The sequence below is a fragment of the Vitis vinifera genome, chromosome 13 (genome assembly GCF_030704535.1).
Source record: "Vitis vinifera cultivar Pinot Noir 40024 chromosome 13, ASM3070453v1".
In the NCBI taxonomy this organism is placed as follows: domain Eukaryota; kingdom Viridiplantae; phylum Streptophyta; class Magnoliopsida; order Vitales; family Vitaceae; genus Vitis; species Vitis vinifera.
Genome location: NC_081817.1, coordinates 17701232 through 17722786, shown reverse-complemented (window position 1 = coordinate 17722786; position 21555 = coordinate 17701232). Strand labels below are relative to the sequence as shown.

At 32.8% G+C, this 21555-nt stretch overlaps 1 protein-coding gene and 1 non-coding gene across 2 annotated transcripts in view; both read left to right on the top strand.

Annotated features, from left to right (window-relative positions):
• The first annotated feature begins 512 nt into the window (after positions 1–512).
• MIR3628 (microRNA MIR3628) lies at positions 513–662 on the top strand. The gene has a single exon (NR_127874.1). It is a non-coding gene; the product is annotated as a microRNA MIR3628 (primary transcript).
• LOC100245360 (3-hydroxyisobutyryl-CoA hydrolase 1) overlaps positions 519–21555 on the top strand; it is a 63340-nt gene continuing 42303 nt past the window's right edge. The window contains exons 1-2 of the mRNA XM_059741547.1: positions 519–686; positions 4595–4675. Of these exons, the coding sequence (XP_059597530.1) occupies positions 648–686; positions 4595–4675 (120 nt within the window). The 5' untranslated portion in view covers positions 519–647. The remainder of the gene's footprint in view (positions 687–4594; positions 4676–21555) is intronic.

Sequence of the window (21555 nt, the reverse complement as noted above, 5' to 3'; positions counted from 1 at the left end):
AATTTTATGTATATTCAAATTATTTAATATTCATATAAAAAAGGTAATAAAAAATATTTATTATAAAAAAATATAATTAAAATTAATTAAAAATGTATATATATTCAAATTAATTTAATTTTTATATAAAAGAGAAAAAAACTAAAATACGATTAAAGTAATATAAAAAAGTTTATCACTATTAAATCTATTTTTCATTTATTTATTTATTTTGTCTTTATTTTCTTACTCTCAAATGTTCTCTTAAAACATAGGATCTGCTACAACATTGAAGGGTATTTTTCCCGTACCTACCGAAAAGGCACCACCATGCATATTTTCACAACTGAGATGCCTTATTCAATAAGTACCACTTGGGTGAATTAGCATCTTCTTAAACCGTAAGGCCAGGATTTTGGGGTAGAGTTGAATCAGCAGAAAAGACAACCTAGTAAGCTTGGATAAAGCAGACTCTACATGTCACTATAAAGCACCTAACATGGTAGGTGGCATACTAAATGCTGTGCAGCCGTGAATGATTATTGTTGTTAAAGAGATAATGGAAAGGGATGCGAGAGCCGTGCTTAGTATGCCACCTACTAAGATTATTGAATATATAAAACTTCATCTGCTAAGCACAGCTCTCGCATCCCTTTCCATTATCTCTCATGGCTTCCCGGTTCTTGTCCTTACCAGAGACTGACCAGGTATTTTCTGTTGTGTATATGCTTGCTGTAGCTTTGTTGCTGAGAGAGATATCTTGGGTTTGGCTTGCATGGAAAAAGAAACTAAAATGGAAGAAAGTTGAATTATTTTCTCATTTCTTTTAGTCTTGAAAGTGGGTCAGATTGTTAGTTTAAAACAGACAATGAACATTCTTTTTATTTTTATTTTTATTTTTAATTGATCACTATATATCGGGTGTAGCTTTAATTCATTTGGAGTGGAAGCCTTTCTGTTTTGGTTTTTTTAATCCACTAATGTGAATATATAAAGGAGATTATGCATATTAATCAGGCAATTTGATTGCATGAATAAGGTTGTGAATCTCTACCTGCAGTTTGCAAGTTTCTTTGGTTTTTCTTGTATACTTTGTTATCTTCCTTTGTACTTTTGGTTGGGCACATAGCCTGATTTCTTGTCTTATTATTTGAAAGAATAATGATTGGCTTGATATAAGATATTGTTATATTAATTGATGATTTTATTTTTGTATTTGGTATTTTATATTTTTCATATATTTGGCACTTTTGATTACAATAAAACATATTATATGAGTTTTAATAGATGAAATTAAAGATTGAGAAAGTGTTATATAAAAAAAATAAAAATACAAAGGGATGTTATTGAGGATCAAAGACAAGAAATTTTACTTTCTTGTTTAGATTATTGTTTCGTCTAAGATAGGTAGATCAAGTGCATCAACACATTCAATTGATATGGTTAAGTAGTAACAAAAAGATGTTACTGGGAAAACATAATTAATTTTAATGTGATAAATTTTTGAACGAAAAACTTTAGTTTGGTCTCCTTGTGCTTTTGTCTAATCTCACACAACTTTTAAAGGCACCAAATAAAATACAAACTAAATTAGCTTATAACATAAAGATAAATAGCAAGAGAAATAGAGATGAAAGAGGAGACACTGATCTTTAAATCAAAATTACAAAATCAAATTAAGAGAGTTTTCTTCCACAAATTGGCTAAAGCTACTAAGATTGGCTAAAACCACAAAGATTGACTAAAGTACTCTAACTACTTTGGTTGAAGTCATTTTCACACTTTCTAACTGGAGGACTCCAATTATTTATAGGACCCTAAGCCTTGACAAGACCAATTCATAATCCTTGTGAGACAAGGACTCCTAACCTACAACAAATTGTCATATCATAATCTTTGTGGCAAAAGGATTCCTTAAATGGGCCTTTAGGAGTCATATGCCCCAAAGTGTTCAAATTTGCAAATTATTAACCACTTCCAACTAGTAAGAAGTAACATCACTGTATATTATTAGAAAAAAGAAGATACATTACTCTCTATTATTGAAAGTACATATGCCACCACATCAATGAATCAAGTAGGCATGTGAATCTCTCTTCTTGGTCTACTAATAATGATTGAATCTTGTTGGTAAGGAAGTGCTTGATTTGAAGCATCTCCTTCATTATTTTTGATGTAGCCACTAATTTGACAATTGTACTCCCTTGAAAGTAGTACAAATTATTTTTCTTTGTTCCTTGCATAACCACAAGTTAACCTGACATAACTTTCAAAATTTCATCTTTTATAGTAAAAATGAAACCCATTGATTCTAATATTCCCAATGAGATGAGACACTTCTTCATACTAGGAACATATCAAATAACTGTCAAAGTTTTAGTTGATCCATCATGGGTCTTCAACTAGATGATCCTATTCTTGTTATCTCACAAGCATTATCATTACCCATGTAAACAATTCTACTTTTTAGTTTTTCAAAGCAAAAAAACCACTATTGGTAAGGACATATGTGATAAGTGTATCTAGTATAAAAAGTCCATTCATCTAAGTTATAAACAAAGGATAAGTCAACCAAAGCAAAGTTTAACTCATCATCTCAAAACTTAGCCACACAAGCATAAGAGACTATCTCATTTTTATTCTTCTTCTATAGCTTAGGACAATCCTTCTTTCAGTGCTCTTTTTCATGAAAAAAGGCATATTCATCTTCTATAGGTTTGCCTTTAGATTGAGCATTATCTTCTTTGTTTCCAACTTTGAGATCAATCACTCACTATTAAAGCTTCTACTAACATATCTTTATGATTCTTTTGGTCCTTCTTCCTATATTCAAAGCTTCACAAAGCAGAAGGCATGACATCAAAAGTTATCGTATCCTTAGCACAAATTAAGGTGGTGGTGAGATGTTCATACTCATTAAGAAATAGGAAACAAATTCAATAACAATAAGGTCTTTTTACCATATGTAATGTTCTCATCTAAATTCAACAAATCTACTATGATTTTATCAAATGCAAGTATATGATCATTCATAGAAAAACCTGGTTGATATAGAAAGCAAAAATGTTTTTTTCTTCAAATAGAGTCAATTTTTTAGACTCTTTGTCATCTGCTTGTCCTCCAACGTCTTCCACAAAATTTTGCAGATGTCTCCTTCATAACGGAGCACTTCTAAGCTTTTATGAGAAGCAAATGAAACTATAAACCTACTGATTAATTCTTGTTTATTCTAAAATTATTAGTTCTACCAAATTTCTCTATTGCAAATTTTGCATTAATAATTGTTGTTTTAAACAACAAAGTCTCTACCATTTTCTTTTAGCTAGTGCAATAACAAATAGCCCTGAACTAACCCTAGATAGAATCAATGCTCTAATACCCATTTGTTGTGCATGATTTAACCTAATCCCAAGACGTCAAAAGTATAATATAAAATACAAATTAAATTATCCTATAATATAAAGATAAATAACAAGAGCAATAGGCATAAAAAAACGAGACATAATATTTACCAAGTTCGATAAGAATGTCTTTACCTACATTTCCTGGGCAATGATGATCAATTCACTAATCTTCAAATCAAAATTACAAAATCAAATTGAGAGAGCTTTCTCCACACAAATTGGCTAAAGCCACTAAGATTGGCTAAAATCACAAAGATTAACTGAAGTCACTCTAACAACTCTGGTTAAACTGATTCTTACACACTCTGATCAAAGGACTTAGATTTGTTTATAGAACTCCATGCGTTGACAAAACCAATTCATAATCCTTGTAGGACAGAGACTCTTAACATATACATCATAATCCTCATGGCACAAAAATAAATTGAACCAAAAATCAATAGGCCAATCTCCCATACTTCGTAATATATATATATATATATCAAACTCTTAATTAAACCAAAAATCAATAGGCCAACCTCCCATACTTTGTAATAAGTTTTTGTAAATGATGTTTTGCTTTTTAAATAGTTATCTATGTTGCTTTCAAGTCACCATTCTAACATTTATTAGTGAAATTATTAATTTTTTTAATATAAAGAATTACTACAATTATTAAACTCTTATCCTTTCCCACGTTACATTAATTAGCCAATAATAGTGATAGTGATAATAACAATATTGATAGTGATAGTAGTAATAACAATACTAATAACTACTTGGCCTAGTTATTTTAACAAGTCTAGGGTTTAAAACTTGTAAGTTTGATTTTAGAGTGGTGAATATCTCCTAGCAATTAATGCAAAGATGAGAAAATGATTAGTTTATCAAATATATTCTCTTTGTATTTTTTTCATACTTCTATGCTAATATCTTTTTTTTTTCAAGAAGTAATAAAAATGAGTATTACTTTATAAACACGACTTCACTTGAGAAAGGATAAATGGGATTATAGTATATACACCATATAACACTCAATAAGTGTGTGCATGTTCTACATATCACATTAGAAAGAAAATTAAGGTGAACAAGTTTTCTCTTACACAAAAAATCTCTTATCAATAGGTAGGTGAAAGGTGCGGTATACATGGAGGCTGGTTTTCACTTGACAAACTTACATTTATTTTATTTGGTGTTGATTGCTTTTAATTCACGCAAATCGTCATTGGCAGGTTCTTTTTGAAGAAAGCCCAGGTGTGCGAAAGATGATACTAAATAGACCCAACAAGTTAAATAGTCTCTCTTACGAAATGGTAGGTTGGACTTGATTGTTAATTTGCTCATTATCTATAAGGCATGTGTGTGAAAGATGATACAATATAGACTTAACAAATTAAATAGTCTCACTTATCAAATGGTAGGTTGGACTTGATTGCTAATTTGCTCATTATCTATAAGTCATTCGATGTTATTAAATAATCCAAATAACTTTCACTATTTCATGGATGATATGCTCTAGAATACTTATTATTATTGTTGTTGTTATTATTATTATTATTATTATTTTGTATATTTTTTTTATTTTGTGTTTTTGACTCCAGGAGTCTAGCAATTGTTTAAATTAGCTTCTTAATATATATAAATCCTAATAAGAGTTTCATTGGTGCCATTGTTGCTTGCTGTTAAGCACATAGATAATTGTGTATTTTTCTTTCAAGTAAAATAACATAGAAGTCCTTTTACACAAGACAAATAATCTAGTGAATCATTATATTAATGGTCGGCTATGATTGACATGGTTGTGTTAATTTTATATAATTTCAAACGCAGAATAAGCCTTTGACTACAACTATATCAATGATTGACATATGAGGCAAAAGTGATAATATTCATAGTGAGATTATTGAAATGGGCAATAGAGTGAAATGTGCATCTACAAACTTTATGTTCTAATATGACTTAATGACATTGAGAATAATAAGACCCTTTGATTAAAAAACTTATCTTGATAGCATGGTACAACCACTTTGCTATTTGGTTCATGATTTCCATCAAGAGTAAGAATTATGTATTGCAAATAGTTTTGCATTAATTTGATATGCCATAGTCATTAATTTTTTTTAATTGTTCATAAATATTTCTCCCAAATGTGTACGTCAAAGCATCGTATCCCTAAATAGAGGGAGTTAGTTGTAGTTCCAATTTTATGATAAATTGAGTGTCAAATCACAAGGAGATTGATGATCATAATGGTATAGGAGAAATGGAAAGATTTGAAATGTGAATGAATTTTTTTAAGAAAAACTCTTTAGCTCAATTGTTCAAAAAAAGGATAATGAATTTTGTTGAAAACATGGAAGAAGCTTGCATAAGAGGAGAATGAATTTTGTTGAAAACGGGTAAGAAGCTTGGGTTAACAAGGTTGAAAATAAGACTAGTGCAAAATAGTAAAATTGAATTAAAAAACTATTGCAAAATAGCTAATGATTGGAGGATCTATTGGTTCCTTTCTTTCTATGAAATGACCTTCAATTGACTCACTATAGTTGAGATTACCTAGACATTCAATTCATAAGCCAAGTTCATTACTAAATCACTTAGGTTTAAGGGTGATTTTGTAGGCAAAAGAGAGGTCCAAAAAATCTCCTTTTTAGCCTAAACAAGTAGTTAAAAGATATAAACTTAGTACCAAAACTAGAACAAAAAATAAAGCATGATTCAATAACCATTGATATATGATGTTAAGGTTCAAAGTTAATAGAAAACTAGATTATGAAACTTGATGCAAATAAAATCGGGATAAAAGTATTTGATGCATTATGGAACTCTTAAAATATGCAAAACATTACAAAGATTCAAGTTCCAACAATAGTGCCCAATGGATTATAGAAGAGCTCATTTCCAAGGGACCTCCAAGTCCTCTTCATTAGCTAAAAAAGATTGTTTTCCTAAGTAGTATGTCATGTGGAGGTATCAAAATAAGGTGGGGGATCCTTTGGTGGCTTAGGACATGTCTAAAAATGTGGGCAACATGCTATCTTGAAGGATTAAGATGAAATTAAGCTAAGACGGGTTAGGAAAGTGATACCAAGTAGGGTAACACCCAAAGAGGGAGGAAGAAGGAGGGGAAGGATGAGGAGTGAATGTGTGTATTTTAAAAATTATACTACAAATTAATTTATGAGATATTTGGGATAAACAAATATCTAAAATCAAATCAATATGCAAGGAACACAAGAATTTTTTATGTGGAAAACTCTCAAACTAATTATGGAGATAAAAAAAACCACTGGGTCAAAGACCTTAAATCTAAACCCACTATATGAAATCAAGTCACACCAAATTACTTGACTACTTTGCCCTAAAGACTTATTCTCTAGAACATACAACTTGATCCATGTTTGTGGCGCAATAATCTTTAATTGCTTAAGTGAATTTTCCTCAGCCTCACTGAATGGATGCATGTCTTCCAACAACCTTAGATTCGATACTTTAATCATTTTTGATAGATTAGGAATGATAGAGCAAGTTAGGTTGAATCCCTTTGTAAGTGTCCAACTCTAAATGGGTTAAAGAAGGTTTTATATAGGCCTTTAGGCCTCAGGAGATCGGTATCTCGAATTGTCCAAATACAATATTCGTGAATTTCCAAAAAAATATTTGCCATATTCTAACAGATTCGGGATGAGCGCTAGAGCGCGCTTACCCACCACTTAAGCACCTTAGCCGCTTGAGTGTTGGATAAACACTTGACCACTGCTTTCATTGCTCAAGCATCCCCTATTTTTCCAAACCAATACATTAGCATTGTAGTTAAAAAAGAATACCAATCTTCCTTAATTCTTTAAACACCTAACTTGCTATAAGCTAAACCTTTTTAGACTTATCTATAACTTTTCGGTTAAGCAAACAACAACCTTGAATATTCAATGTAGACTCATTGTCCTAACAATCTCCCATTTTGAATTTTTTTTTATAAAACATTGTTACATAAATCCCTCTAAACTCTCATAATGGAGTTTACATAACACTCAAATACACTCATCTAAAAACAACACAAGAAAAGACAAAAATCGCATTAGAATGTAGACTTGTTCTCTCGAACTTGTAACTTGCATGCACAAAAAACAACTATACCAAGTGTAAAGCATTGTGTGACATAAAATATCGTTAAGGAAGCAAAACATGATAATAAGGAGATCAATGTGCAAAATCCAAAGAGAAACACACTTGATTACATGCAAATCAACCAAACATAGGAAAAACTTTACAAGTAGTAGTTGGTCAAGAGAAAAGCACCAAGTGCTTTCACCAACTAGAATATATGCAATGAGGATCATGAAATAAAGCTTCCTATGTATTTTATGATTCAAAGAAGTTCGAAAGAATATTAAAGATTTATCACATGAAAAATTCGTGTTCTTTCTTGAACTTTTGAAATATGTAACCAAGAAGTAATTTGGTTTATCCCAATATCTTAAAGTTAATTCCCTCCAATATCTCAAAATTATAAACACTCCATCTCAAAAAGTAAATACTCCCCCTATATATCATGTTCCCTCTATGTAGCATGTATTTCCTTCTTTTTGTCACAAAATAGACAAAGTAATATAAACAGGAAAAAACATAAGAGAGGTATATATAATATAAAAACAGGTTCTGGATACAAATATAGGAAAATGAAGTACATATATCCAAAGATTGAGTGGATGTTTGCATAGAACATTTGAACATAGTGGGATACGAAGTCTCGCAAAGAGTAAACAAGGTTTCCTACCCTTAAGCATGAACAAGAGTGGGGAGAGGAGTGTCATGGAAAGCCCTAAGATCAATGAGGTGCTCTACCTTTACTCTACGACCCATAAGACTAGAGCAGTAATGATCATAAGCCTTCTCGAAGTGAAAACACTCTAAAAAAAGGTCATCTAGGTTGAATAAACCTTGGAAAAGAAAGCCATGAATAGACTTTGGAGATGTGGTAAGAGTAACCTCCTTGTGATGACGACGTCTAGCCATAAAAAAGAAGTGAAAGCTACAAAAACTTAAGAAAAAAAATCTAATGAAAACTAAATAGCTAGAAATACTTAAAACGAAGTCTTCAACAATACTGTGCAAACAAAACAATAGAAATGACATGAAACAAAGCTAGAAAGTACAAAGCAACAACCTAGAATGCTTGAAATAGCTAAGAGGAGAAAATGAATTCAAAATGCAAGCTGAAAGACTTTAAATAGCCGCTCAGGACATTGGATGTAGGATTAGCGCTCGAGTGGTGCGAATGTTGGAAGTGACGTTGGAAACAACTTAAAGAATGCTTGGGCAATGAGACCGCGTGAAGCACCACCGGATACAATTTATGGTCACTTAAGCACAACCATTTGAGTGGTGGAACCAGTGCTAGTGCTCAAGTGATCGAAGTAGTATAGACAGCACTAGGAAAGAAATGGAACACTAACTGAACAACTAAGGAACAAATGTAAAACACAAGAAGGAACTTTGGAAGCAAGTTAACTAATTAACTTAGGCAAAATTTAAATTACAAAACTTGGAAAATTAGAATAAAAAAGTAATAAAACAAGTAGAATGCTCAGATAATATAGGTTAACTAGAACAAAAATGATATTCCAAATCTAAAGAGTATAATTAGTCCCAATCTTAGTTTAGAAACTCAATGTATAAAAATTATAGTATAAGAAGATCAACATAGAAGCATAAACATTGATGTTCAAGGGACAATAGCTTACTGTCTAGTTCTATATTTTTAGATTGAATTCTCATAAGGAATCAAGTCATGCCCAATCAAATTAAAAACACATCTAGTCAATTTGTTCTAAGATCATCATATTTCTGTTTAATACGACATTGTTGATCTGCATACAACACAACTTAATTCCCCCTTAATTAGATATCATTTTTTTTCTAAGTGGAGACATTGTACACCATGATCTTATATATTTTTTTCCTTACATATGCTGCTCACTTGCAACATTTGGAAACACCCCCAAAGTGGATACAAATGCAACCATGAATATATATATATATATATATATATATATATATATATATATATATATATATATATATATATATATGAATTGATCTTAGCCAATAAATCAGTATCACCTTAACTCACTTCGGAAACAATAATATTGATTTTGGTCGAACAAAAGATTTAAGCATGACATTTGATTCTACCAAAGAAGCTAAAATCTACTTTCTTAGCTAAACTTAAGAAGTTCCCTTTTAATCAATTACAAAGTGTAACTTTTTTTGATTTCCTACTATACAAAGATGTTTATTTATCAATTATCTTGTATCTTAAAAGTGATTAATTAACAAACACTTGAGATATTACAAATCATGCTAATAAAACAAGTAAACACAAATAATCAAATGCCTAAAGAAGATATGGTAAAGACCAAAGGAATAAAGGAAAGAAGCGATAAAGAACATAACCTTTAAGCCCCAACTCTATGACATAGATCAATTAGGCATCTGCCCAAAGATTTCCTAAAGAATTCAAACCTAAGAGAATCCAAGGGTTTGTTGAATATGTTTGCCAATTGTTGTTCAGTTGGGACAAACTCTAGAGAGATGACCTTATTTTCAACTAAATCCTTAATAAAGTTATGAAATATTTCAATGTGCTTATTATGGGAATGAAGAATAGGATTTTTGGAAATATTAATAACACTAGCGTTGTCACAAAAAATGTTCATCGTACATTTCTCAACTCCATAATCATTGGGAATTTGTTTCATCTAAAGGAGTTGAGTACAACAACTCCATACCGTGATATATTCTACTTCAACAGTAGACGAAGATATCAAATTTTGTTTCTTATTAAGCCATGTAACTAAACAATCCTTGACAAAGAAGCAAGTGCTAGAAGCATTTTTCCTATCCTTTACATTTTTGGTTCAGATAGCATTAGAATATTCAGCAAATCAAGAGAGGAATCATAAGGATATCATAACCCAAAGTTTAGAGTACCACTAATGTAACATATGATTCTTTTAACAAAAGTTAAGTGTGACTCTTTGGGGTTTGCCTGGTACCTAGCACAAGCTCCAACATTAAAATGAGATGTTTGGACGACTCGTAGTGAGATATAATAGACTCCCTATCATACTTCAATAAAGCGTTTGCTCAACATCCTTTCTAGATGTGTCCTTGAAAAGCTTCATGGTCGTGCTCATAGGTGTCCTAGAGTGTTTGATGGATTCAAGACCAAATTTCTTCACTAACTCCTTAGTCTATTTAGACTAATATAGAATGATACTATCTTTAATTTGCCTAATCTATAGTCCTAGGAAGAAGTAGAGTTCATGTACCATACTCATCTCAAATTCATATTTAATCTTCTTGGCAGCGTTAAGGGCAAGATCACTTGAGGTGGCTCCAAAAACGATATCATGTACATAAATTTGAGTATCCAACAATTTAGCTTTAAACTTGTTAATGAATAGAGTTCTATCAACTCTTCCTCTTTCAAAACTATTTTCTAAAAGATAAGTTGTAAGCCTCTCATACTAAGCTCTAGAGGCTTGTTTTAATCCATAAAGGGCTTTCTTTAACCTATAAAAATGATTGAGAAGTTGATGATCCTCAAAGGCCTTAGGTTGCTCAATATAAACTTTTTCACTAAGAATCCCATTTAGAAAAGCACTCTTGATGTCCATTTGAAAATGTTTCATCCTCAATGAGCATGCAATGGCTAGGAGGATTCTAATAGGTTCTAACCTAGCAATAGGTGCGATGGTTTTCTCAAAATCAATCTCTTCAATGGGAGTATCCTTGGGCTACTAGCCTAGCTTTGTTTCTCATAATTACCCTATTTTCATTTTGTTTATTCTTAAATATCTACTTTGTACCCATCACATTTTTGTCTTTAGGCTTAGGGACTAAGTACCATACATCATTCCTAACAAACTGATTTAATTCTTCTTGTAGTGTTGTAATCTAAGATTCATCTCCCAAGGCTTTCTCTACATTCTTTTACCCTAATTAGAAGGTATAGCAAACAAAGCCTATCTCATTTTGTCTTGATTGTCTCCTCGTAACCATGGGATTATCTATGTTACATTTGAGATAAGTGATTTTTAGGTACTCTGGATTTAGGTTTATTTCCTACTTCACCCGATCGAGCAATTTCAAGTGCCTCTTTATCCTTGTTGGGGTTAATAACTTTTTCAAGGATACTTTCAATGTTGTTTTCTAAGTTATCCATTTTTTTAAGGTTATCTTTAGTTGATTCCTAGGTTAAATTTTCATATTTAACCACTTACTAATCATTGTTAGGAACCTTGGATAACTCTAATCCCATGCCCTAGAGCGCGTAGGGTGCATGCAAATATATCATAGGCCCTCTAAATCTATCATAACGGATAAACAAGTATTCAAAAACAATATAGATACCACATAAATCATAGATTTAGAGACTAAAGTCATATACCTTTGATCCAGATGTTCCTAGATCAATTCTAATCGATGTAGATAACTCCAAAGTCGTAATGGATCTTGTAAACATCATGATTTTCCTCTTGATGACTCTTCCTAGTGTCTAGGTACTAAGATGGTGGAGATCTCAAGGGTCGAGGCTAGGGTTCCATTTCTGGATTTTAGGGAGAAAATGGCAAGACATGAAAACCCTAACCCTTAAAGGGGTATTTATAGGCTTCCTACTAGGCTTAAGTAACTTAAGCTCACCATGGGCTTGGGTCACTTAATCTAGCTCAAAAAATGTTGATAGTTGATTAATTAACCCATAAAATACCACCCACTTATCTTTGTGCAACCTTGCGTAATTACTAAAACACTTTAATGCACAAAAGTGAACTAAAAACTCTTTCAACCCTCATAAACCGTGCCATTAAGGAATATGAACTTAGAGCGAGGACCACTAGGACTTATAGGAGTACTAGCTCCCTTAATATCAAAATTTGAAATTGACTTAACATCTCACTATAGAGAGTCAACTACACTCCGGTACCTTATGTATATTACAACGAGAGACCAAGTACTCAGGCTTGCTACCTACTATCCATGCATGCAGACTCCCCATGAACTAGTATACATAATCTAACAAGGTAGTGCTATCACCTATTAAGATTACCTCTCAAATCTTTTAGTTACAGATCTTACTTATTATGTGATTAAATGACATACTCTAACTCCAAGGAGCTTATGTCAAATTCCACTAGAGGAATTACGGTGACCACAAATTTCATGATCACATGTCCTTTGGATCACCCAATGGGACACATTGTCTCAATCTTATGAGATATCATGGTGCCTCTATTGAGAATATTTGTTGCCACCAGCCTCTATCAACAATGACCTAATCCATAGGGATATATGACCACTTTAGGGTCTTACCCATAGGTTAAAGCTTCATGTTGATTTTGGCATAGACTCAATTTTCTATCAAGGTTGAGAGTCCATGTAGAATAGTAGCTTGGTGAATCATGACAATTGATAGCCTTGCGTGATGATTCACCGTAGGTCCTGTCCAATGTGCATCACATACACTAGTGCACTCACCATGGGAAACCCATCCCGATAGCCAAGGTAATCCATCCCTCCAATTAGGAGGTGATGCACTACAGTTTCTACTAGATTGCCCAAATCCATGAATTGACTGTGGGCAACTTATCTACTTACAAGAAACCCATGACATGTATCTTCTATGAAACTCCTAATGCACACAAGTCATATACAATATAAGATACATGGGTTGAGTGCCCAAATCAATGTCAATACACCAAATGGATAGCAAAGGGATAGTTAAGTCTAACCTTGTTACATTATGTCTTGCTTTTAAGGGCTCAATCCCAACAAACTCTAACTAACCCTAAAAGCAGACTAGTGTTGTAGAAAGAATCTACTCCACAATCACATCATCTCTATGTACTATCTCAAAATAAGGTATCACTTACTTTCTATGTGTTTCCTCTTCTAGTGGTACTTTAGTTCTTTAGACTATGTCACCGTCCCACTATTATCACATAATAGTATCTTAGATGATATAGCCAAGGGAACTACCCATAAGCCAAAAAGCTTCTTTTGTTGCTATAGAAGCAACAAAATCTACTTAGAGTGTATACATACCTAGGGGTAGATCTACGAGAGTTCTCATTAGACTGAATGTCCAATTCCCAATATGAAAAGAGTACGAACTCATCGCAAAGACTCACAAGTATATAATCTCTCATTCTCCAAAGATACTTGAGTAAATGCTTGACATCCGCCCAAAGCTCTAATAAGGAAATAGACTAATATCCACTCATTATTCCTATAAAAAAGCCAATATCTGATCTAGCACATAGCATCACATACTTAAGATTATCCATTGCATAGTCATAGAATACAGCCTTAATGCAATCTCTCCCCATGAATGTCTAAGGACATTGATCGTAAGAAAGACAACCCCAAACCCAAAGGGTAACAAACCCCTCTTAGAGTTTTGCATCATGTACTTGACCAAATGCTTATCAATGTAGGTGACATGGTGCTATTTTTCTTTTCTTGCAGTCCTAAAAGACCTTAACCCCAAGAATATATTGTGTCTTCCTCTATATTTTCTTCTAGAAATGAGTAAACTACCAGATCTTGACTAATGATAATATTCCTACATCAAATCCAATGAGTACATTGTCTTCTACCTACAAGATCTTAGAGCATCACTACACTTTCCTGTGCCTTCTTGTACACAAAAGGCCCTTTGCTATGAAAATGTTTGGTTGTTATATCTTATAAGTGAGACATACTATAATAGATAAGAGTAATTTGATGGATTTGAGTATGACCATTGTTGAAAAGGTTTTTCATAGTTGAAACAAAGTTTCAAACTATACTCTTAGACATATAAAACTTAAGCTTTCCATCTACTCCTATGTTCCTCTTGTAGACCAACTTACACCTATGGGTTTTATCCCTTTAGGTGCTTCTATAGAAACCTAAGCTATGTTAGAATACAAAGATTCTAACTACCTCTTCACAGTTTATTGCCTTAAGTGAGCACAAATACCGCTCATTGCTTTATCATAATCTTTGGGATATAAACCTTCCACTACGATAAGGCATTGGTGTACTAGAAATCATAAGAATGGTATGCCTTTAACCCTTTGGATCCATAGAATCCAATGAAATGGGGGACTATCTTCTAATATATCCTCTAATCTATATCACTCTTTGCCTTCTTTCTTATCATATAGTCTTCATAAAAATTTTGACATTTGTGTTAACAAATATCTTCTAATGATCCTGACTATAAAGATGATAACCCAAAAATACTCTTAGATATCTTATAAACTGATGTACCTCTTAAAAAAGGGTATTACACAATTTATAAGACATATCCCCAAAATAATCTGGGAAAAATATGAGAAACCTATCCACGATCTCACTATGTCCATCTAAGTTTGATATCTTCTTTCCACTTCTCCATTTTGCAATATAGGCCTTGGTAAACATAACTAAGAAATAATCCTGTACTCCAATGAAAAGAATCAAACTTAGTAGACATATCACCTTGATTTAATTGAAGTGACTTGGTATGTATACCTAATAGGTTATCCGATCTAGCCATAAATTCAATGAATGTATCCAAGGCATCAAATTTCCTATGTACATATCCAAACCTAGAGTAATCATCACTAGAAGTGATGAAATACCCATACCCTCCCCATGCATGGACACTAAAAGTTCCATACATGTTAGTATGCACTAACTCTGAATATTCCTTGGCTCTAGTCCTCTTAGTCATTTTACCATCTATATAGGATTCGTAGACTCAAAGATCTTCTAGAATCATAGAGTCCACACTTTACTAATCTTTGGATCCTATTTAGATTAATATGACTTAGGTCTAGATACCAAATGTTTAATTAGTGCTAGGTTCAATCTTGAGATTTGACAATTCTCATCACTTGGCAAAGTGATAAAGGAATACATATAAGAGAAGAAGATATTACCTCCCACTAACCTGCACAACTAACCTTGGATTTGAAGCTAAGGGAAGTTTAATCCCATCATTTAACATTCTCACTTGTTGAATACCCTATAAGGACTTACAAATAGTGGGCTTGGAATTTATCCACCAATAATGGTGAAATCCACCATTAAATATTCAACAATGAGAAAATGATGTATCCTTTTATTTTAGGTAAACTGGACATTCCTTTTCTAGTGTCCTAAAAGGTCACAAAGGAATTACTTTCCCTTAAGCTTACCCTCTTATTCCTTATCTTGAAATTTCCTTATTTGGTGTTGTTGTTGTTCTTTTTGGTAGAATAACCTGAAGAACCTCTAACTTCCATATGAACACCCTATAATATTTGAGAATCCTCTTAGCCGTCTTGAAGGAAATGGCAAGGTCTTTAACATCATATGAATATTGGTGTTCAAAGTCTTTAATAATAGACATGTGTTGCTGTTGCGACACATTACCCAAAAATCCAAGTATTAGACACTTAGTCTTTTGATCCGTCTAATACACTTTGATAAGCCACTCTTTTCTTCTGCTAGGTTAGTTCATAAGGAATAGGTAGCTCTTCCTAAACTAGCTTCTATGCAATTAGTTACTATATGTAGAATAAAATTAATCCAATTGATTAGTTGTGCTTGGCCTATTGTGAGAAAGTGAGTGATAATAAAATTAACATGATACCTGTAAGAAAGAATATAACCAAGCATATGACATAATTGAACATTCATGGCAATTGGTAATTAATTTAGAAAAAATGTAGCGCTCTTAAACTACATGTCCTTTTCCAAGGTATCCTAGTATCATAGGAATAAAGCCTATGTGGGGTAGGTCATGACCTTATTACTAGTTGGAGACCCTCTTAGATTGATCTCTCTGCCTTAACCATAAAGTTATCCAAAGGCAAAATCAACATACTTTTTATTTGGCCCATGGACTATGCAAGTGGGACTGCATAGGGCGATTCTACTACTTCATATCCAATGTCAAGTGTATAACCATTGTCCTTGAACTATCAATGTCACCAAGTAAAGAACCCCACCATGGGGGTGGTGATGAACCCAAATCAAGATGGGCTCGACAATGAAGGTCGTGGACTTGCTTATGACCCTCTTCCACTTAATTTTTTGAGATAAATAAGAGCATTTTAAAACCATTAGTAATTTCATTGATGAATAAATTATCTATTTTGAAAATTTTTAAAAATATTTATTTCCTAGTTGGAAAACTAGTGTAATAGGAGAATATGAACATGAAAAATTTAAAGTTTTCATGAGAATAATTTTCAAAATGAATTTTGATCAAATATCCACTCTCAAAATTTTAAAATCTATTTTCATAAAATTCTCCTTTTATACATAATTCCAATTAATAAATATTTTATCTAGGAAATGTTTCAAAGAAATTTATTCCCATCAAATTACTAAACCTTTTGGTAATAATCTTTTAATGATAAATTATCTCTAATGAAAATTTCTAAAATATTTAATTTTCAAATTGGAAACTCTTGTGTAATAAGGAAATTATCAATTTATGAGATTTTGAATAATCTTGAGAGCACCTTATCCAAGAAAGGAACTTTTGTTTCTCATATTCAAAAATCCTCATGAGTTTTATTTTCCTTATTCCTTCCACTTTTCCAACTTAATAAATAGTGTTTTTCCCATGGCATTAGGGATCCTATTGCATATTTGATAATTAAAATTTGGATAAAATCCAATTACTACAAATAGTATTGCAACCAAAAATAGGGTTAATGAAAATAGAAAACCCAAAAAGCCCAATTTCCACCAAAGTGAGCCCAAAAGGAGAAGCCCAAAATTCAGCCCAAACAATCAAAAGGAATTGGATCCATATGCAATCCCGTAACAGCATGCTCTTTGCACAACATTGTTTCGATTGTCTCATTTCAACTCCAAATTGCGATCTGTTTGAAGCATTTGATTCTTGACTTCCTAAGCTTCAAAACCATAGGTGGTTTACCCCAGAAAACTCAGTGTAAGTGGTCTCGATTTTGGCTCAAATTTGATGTCACTGTGCAGCCATGCACTTTGCACAACCTTACTTCAATTGACCATATCTCCCTTGTTTTAACTCCGAATTGCGATCCTATTAAACCATTGGATTCGTGACTTCCTAAGATTCAAATCCATATATGAGTTGCCCAAGAAACTAATGGAAGGTAGTCCCAATTTTGATTTCAATTTGACATCACTATGCAACCATGGATCTCAAAACAACATTTTCCAATAATCCTTCTTTCTTTTTTAACCAGCGTAGAATCTTAAAAAGAACCTTCAAGATTCTTTTTCTTCTCTTGGGTCACCATAAATGGATATCAAAAAACGATTTTTTTTTACAATAATAAAAATTCCCATGCTCCTATAATGGAGCTTACAACCCATCTGTTGAAAAGAAAAGATTTTTACAACCAAATAAAAATCTTATAACCCTTATGGGGTGTACAACTCAATCTAGAGAAATAGAAGGCATAGATGGCATCATAATTATAAATAATCAATCCAAATATATTGATTTATTCAATTGAATAAATAAAAACATTGCATTCATTCATCCCTTAGGGTCATGGGATGAATAAAACAACCCTACAACACAGAGTTAGCACACCCTAGAACAAATCTAACATGCTAGAACCTAACCTAGCTCTGATAATAGTTGTTAGGAACCTTGAATAACTTCGTTCCCATACCCTAGATCTCATAGGGTGCATGCAAATCTGTCTTAGGCCCTCTAAATCTATTGGAGTGGATAACTAGGTATTAAAAAACAATATAGATACCATAAAAATCATAGACCTAGATAATAAAGCAATATACATTTGATCTAGATGTTCTCGAATCGATTCCAATCGATGTAGATAACTTCAAAGTCATAACGGATCTCGTAAACACCATGATATTTTGCCCAATGACTCTTCCTTATGTCTAGGCATTGAGATGGTAGAGATCTCGAGAGTGGAGGCTAGGGTTCTATCTCTAGACTGTAGGGAGAAAATGGCAAGGCATGGAAGCCTTAACCCCTAAAAGGGTATTTATAGGATTCCTGTTGGGCATAAATGACTTAAGGACAACATGGGCATAAGTCATTTAATCTAGCCCAAAAAAGGTTGCTAATTGATTAATTAACCATATAAGCCCTAATTAATCAATTAGCTCAATCTAAAGATACCACTCACTTATCCTTGTGCAACATTACGTAATTATCAAAACACTTTTATGCACAAAAGTGAACTAAAAACCCATTTAAATCTCATAAATCGTGCCATGAAGGAATATGAACTCAGAGTGGGAACCACTAGGACCCATAAGAGTGTTAGTTCCCTTATAATCAAATTCTGAAATTGACTCAACATCCCCCTATGGAGAGTCACCTGTACTTTAGTACCCTATGTATATTACAACGAGACACCAAGTGCTTAAGTTTGTGACATGCTATCTACTGCATACAGACTCCCCATGAACTAGAGTCCGTAATCTAACAAGGTAGTGCTATCACCTATTAATATTACCTCTCAAATACTTCAGTTATAGATCCCACTTATTATGTGATCAAATGACATACTCTAACTCTAAGGAGCATATGTCAAATTCCATTAAAGGAATCACCATGGCCACAAATTTCATAATCACATGTCTTTTAGATCACCCAAAGGAACACACTATCTTAATCCAATGAGATATCATGGTGCCTCTATTAAGAATACTTGTTGCCACTAGCCTCCATCAATAGTGACCCAATCTATAGGGATATATGACCACTTAAGGGTCTCACACATAGGTCAAAGCCTCCTATTGATTTTGGCATAGGTTCAATATCTTCTAAAGGTTGAGAGTTCATGTAGTATAGTAGCTTAGTGAATCATGACAATTGATAGCCTTGCGTCATGATTCACTATAGGTTCTGTCCAATGTGCATCACATACACTAGTGCACTCACCATAGGAAACTTATCTCGATGGTCAAGACAAACTATCCCTCCAATTAGGAGGTGATGCACTACATTCTCTACTGGATTGCCCAAATCCATGAACCGATTGTGGACAACTTATCTACTTACAAGGAACCCACAACTTGTATCTTCTATGAGACTCCTAATGCACACAAGTCATGTACAATGTAAGATATATGTGTTGAATGCTCAAATCAATGTCAATACACCAGAGGGATAGCAGGGGGATAGTTAAGTCTTACTTTGTTACATCATGTCTTGATTTTAGGGGTTTAATCCAAAAAAATCATACCCTATATCATTAACCATCACATTTTAGGATTCTTGGATAACTTTAGAATTCTGATTATAATTCTTATATGCTTTACTCTTATTAGAATAACCTAGGAAGATACCTAAATCAGATTTTAAATCAAACATTCCTAGGTTCTGAGAATATAAAACGCACTGCTACATGTCCTAAAATACTTAAGGTTAGGTTTTCTCCTAGTCCATAATTCATTGGAAGTTTTCTCTAGTGAGACTTAAGAAAAACCCTATTGGCAATGTAACAAGTAGTAGTAATGGCTTTAGCCAAAAAATGAAAATAGGGGTATCATACATGTGGAGCATGACTCTGGCCTTTTCTTGAAGGATTCAATTCTTTCTTTCAACCACTCAATTTTGTTGAGAAGTTCAAGGAACTAGTTATTCTTGTTTAATTTCCTTTGAGTTACAAAAGAGATTAACATCTATATTGTCAAATTCTCTCCTCTTTATCACTCTAATCATAATGATTGGATGACCTGTTTCCACTTGAATTCTATTGCATAAGGACTTCAAGTGCTCAATGGTTTTAGATTTTTCCCTAAGAAAACAAACAAAGGAATACTTGAAAAAATCATCAACTACCACAAGGGCGTATCTTTTCCTATCTTTACTTTCAATGCACATTGGACCCATGAGGTTCACATGGAGAAAGTCTAAAGGCCTAGTAATGTTAATCCCTTGAATATTTTTTAGTGTACTTTTCACTTGTTTACCTTTCATGCATTCATCATAAATAGATTTGGGTTGACCACTCAATTAGGGGATGCCTCTAACTAGGTTTTTGTTAGCTATGTGAACTAAATCTCTATAGTTTATGTGACCTAGCCTCCTATGCCACAACTCAATGACATCAAATTTAGCCCTACTACAAACTAGAGAAGTATTAGAATTTCCATCAAACATGATCTAGGTGCTACATTTATACCATGTAAGATGCCTCAATGTTGGAGTCTAACTTCCAAAGGTATAGGAGACAGGAAAACATCATTTTGAATGAGTATAAAAGGTACAAAAAGGGACAGTTGTCCATATGACTTCATTAAAAGAGAGAATTCTTTACCTTCTCAATGGAAACTGTTTTTGGTTTCAGTCTTTCTAAGAGGCCTTCCTAGCAAGGCCATATCATGGCTTTAATTTAGTGATTCTAAAAATACTCAACAAATGTGTCTTTGAAAAGCATAGAGATTAGATTCACCATTTCTAGTTTAATCAAGAAAGATGATGGTTGCATAACAATTATCCACTATTCTATGCCTTATGAAAATGATTTCTACCTTTTTGTTCATCACTTCACACATGTCTTGGGAGAATAATTTTTCCAATTTCTTGGGTTATAACTTTCTTTTTCTCAAGAAGGGAATAATGTTCAAACTTAAGAAATCATATTTTCTTAAGATGATTAGCCTTCTTTTTATCAAGCAATTCAATTTTAGCTTTGTGAGCATCAAGAATACCATGATTTCTCAAATATTTTTCAATCAAATTTTGATGTTCACCAACAAGATTATCAAGATAAGCATCATTCTTTTCAATAGTATATTCACACTCACTATCACTATCATGCACTTAACAAATACAATAAAAGCTAAATAATCATTCTACTCATACTTTACATCTTTAGAAGTTGTGGAGTCACTTTCTTTAGAATTTGTGTCACTCCAAGTAGCTTACATGGATTTCTTAATGTCCTTGGGGTTAGGACAATTAGTAGCAAAATGTCCTCAACCTCCATAATTAAAACAATCTATCTCTTTACCATTGGAGAATCCCTTCTCATTTTCTTTAAAATATTTATTCATTTGTTTTCCCTTTCCAAAGTCTTGATTTTTATTTGATCTTCTTCTTAGTCTCATGGCCTGCTTAATTTGTTTGGCCATATGAGCAAGTTTATCTTTAGTTAAATCATTAGGATTTTCAATTTCTTTTTCT